Source organism: Nicotiana tomentosiformis, chromosome 11, assembly GCF_000390325.3.
Source record: "Nicotiana tomentosiformis chromosome 11, ASM39032v3, whole genome shotgun sequence".
NCBI lineage: Eukaryota > Viridiplantae > Streptophyta > Magnoliopsida > Solanales > Solanaceae > Nicotiana > Nicotiana tomentosiformis.
This window is the reverse complement of record NC_090822.1, coordinates 75,077,774-75,079,777: the sequence shown is the minus strand read 5'-3', so window position 1 is coordinate 75,079,777 and position 2,004 is coordinate 75,077,774. Positions and strand designations below refer to the sequence as shown.

Genomic DNA, 2,004 nt, shown 5'->3' with positions numbered 1-2,004 from the left:
CCTGTTCCTTTCTTCCAGTTTCATCATGTTGTCCCAAAACGCAATCGAAAGCTCCATCCAGTACAGACAAATAAAGCAGCAGTGGTCTTACTGGCTCTGGTGGGACCAGAACAAGCGGTTTAGATAAATACTCCTTGATAGCTTTCTAGCATTCTTCAGTCCAGCTTGTTGCAGCATCTTTCTTCAGCATTTTGAAGATTGGCTCACATATTACGGTTGATTATGCTATGAAACAGCTGATGTAGTTGAGACACCCTAAGAAGCTCATCACATCTTTCTTATTCTTCAGCGGTGTCAAGTCCTGGGTAGCTTTGATCTTTGACGGGTCCAATTCAATCTCTCGACGACTGGCGATGAATCCTAGCAATTTTTCGGCAGGGACTCCGAAGGCACACTTTGCAGGATTCAGTTTCAGATTGTACCTTCGAAGTCGATCAAAGAATTTCCTAAAGTCTGCTATATGATCTATGCTTCTTCTGGATTTGATGATGACATCATCCATGTACATCTCTATTTCCTTGTGTATCATGTTATGGAAAATGGTTGTCATGGCTCTCATGTAAGTGGCTCCAGCATTCTTCAGGCCAAACGACATCATTTTATAGCAGTACCTCCCCCATGGTGTGATAAAGGCTGTCTTTTCAGCATCCTCTTCATCCATCCAGATCTGATGATAACCCGCGAAGCAATCCACAAAATACTGGAGTTCATGCTTGGCACAGTTGTCGATCAGTATGTGTATATTGGGCAATGAGAAATCATCTTTGGGACTCGCTCTATTTAAATCCCTATAATCGACACACACTCTGACCTTCCCGTCTTTCTTCGGGAATGGCACGATGTTGGCCAACAAAGTCAGATACTCAACCACTCTGAGAACCTTGGCTTTGATTTTCTTAGTGACTTCCTCTTTTATTTTCAAACTCATATCTGGCTTGAATTTTCTGAGCTTCTGTTGTACCGGTGGACACATGGGATTGGTAGGTAGCTTGTGAGCCACTATGGATATGCTCAAACCAATCATATCATCGTAGGACCATGCAAAGATATCTTCATATTCTTTTAGGAATCTGATGTACTCTTCTTTCTCTGACGATGATAGATGAATGCTTATGCGTGTTTCCTTGACCAGTTCGGAGTCCCCTAAGTTAACAGCTTTAGTTTTGTCCAAATTAGGCTTTGACTTGTTTTCAAAATTTTCCACTTCTCTGACAATTTCCTCAGGTATTACGTCATCTTCTAGATCCTCTGAATCATTATCCATATGTCGTGTTATCTCATTACATGTCACAGTCGTAGGTTCATCGGGATAGATAATAATAATGCTGAAAAGCAAAATATAAAAATAATAATAATTACAAAAAGCACTAATGCATAAAAAAGAAAATATTAAAAATGTCAACAAATGCGGCTTGATGGATCGAGCAATTATTTCAAAACAGAATACTGAAAAATGTCTCAAATGCTCAAAACTATTTTTTAAATTAATTCATGCTAATTTACCAGGCTACCCAGGAACTCGACGGGCCTGGATGGTGCAGCGGTCTAGTTCTTGAGAAGATGCCAGTATGCATGAACCAACCTTTGGGAATGGGAATAATCAAAAAAAGAAAAAGCAAAAGGTAACCAAATTAGTAAGGAATATTAAAAGAGTGTTTGCGATATTAAAACATGTTTCACAAAGTCATGCAATAATTCGCGTCCTAATTTGGGGACCTCATTGTGCCCGAGGTAGGCCTAAGCGACACGTAGACTTGGAGAAAATTTATGCTAACATTTGCGTCATTTCATTAATTCCAAAAATGTTTGCGCAATAATGATCAATACGTTGGCATATTTTTCTCCAAGTAATGCACATAGTATGATAGCGTCCATTGGAATTGTGAAAATCTCGTCGGACTTTGGACTAGGTTCATCTTAGCGGGTTATTATGTTGATAACGCTTCAACCCATACTAGGTTTAGCATGATGCATGTACATTTCGAGTTGGAGTAGGGTTTCTAG

General features: G+C 39.6%; 1 protein-coding gene across 1 annotated transcript; it reads right to left on the bottom strand.

Annotated features, from left to right (window-relative positions):
• Positions 1-220: 220 nt before the first annotated feature.
• LOC138901684 (uncharacterized) lies at positions 221-1,264 on the bottom strand. Its single transcript, XM_070189465.1, has 2 exons — positions 812-1,264; positions 221-517 (listed from the first exon to the last, which is right to left on the bottom strand). Exons 1-2 carry the CDS (start codon positions 1,262-1,264, stop codon positions 221-223), a joined length of 750 nt encoding a protein of 249 aa, XP_070045566.1.
• Between the last annotated feature and the right edge of the window lie 740 nt (positions 1,265-2,004).

Bases quoted from the DNA above. Each gene is read 5' to 3' on its own strand.
- LOC138901684 (XM_070189465.1), bottom strand. From the start codon at position 1,264: ATGGATAATGATTCAGAGGATCTAGAAGATGACGTAATACCTGAGGAA. The intron at 518-811 runs GTCAGAGTGTGT...ATGATACACAAG, and splicing joins TCCCGAAGAAAGACGGGAAG to GAAATAGAGATGTACATGGA.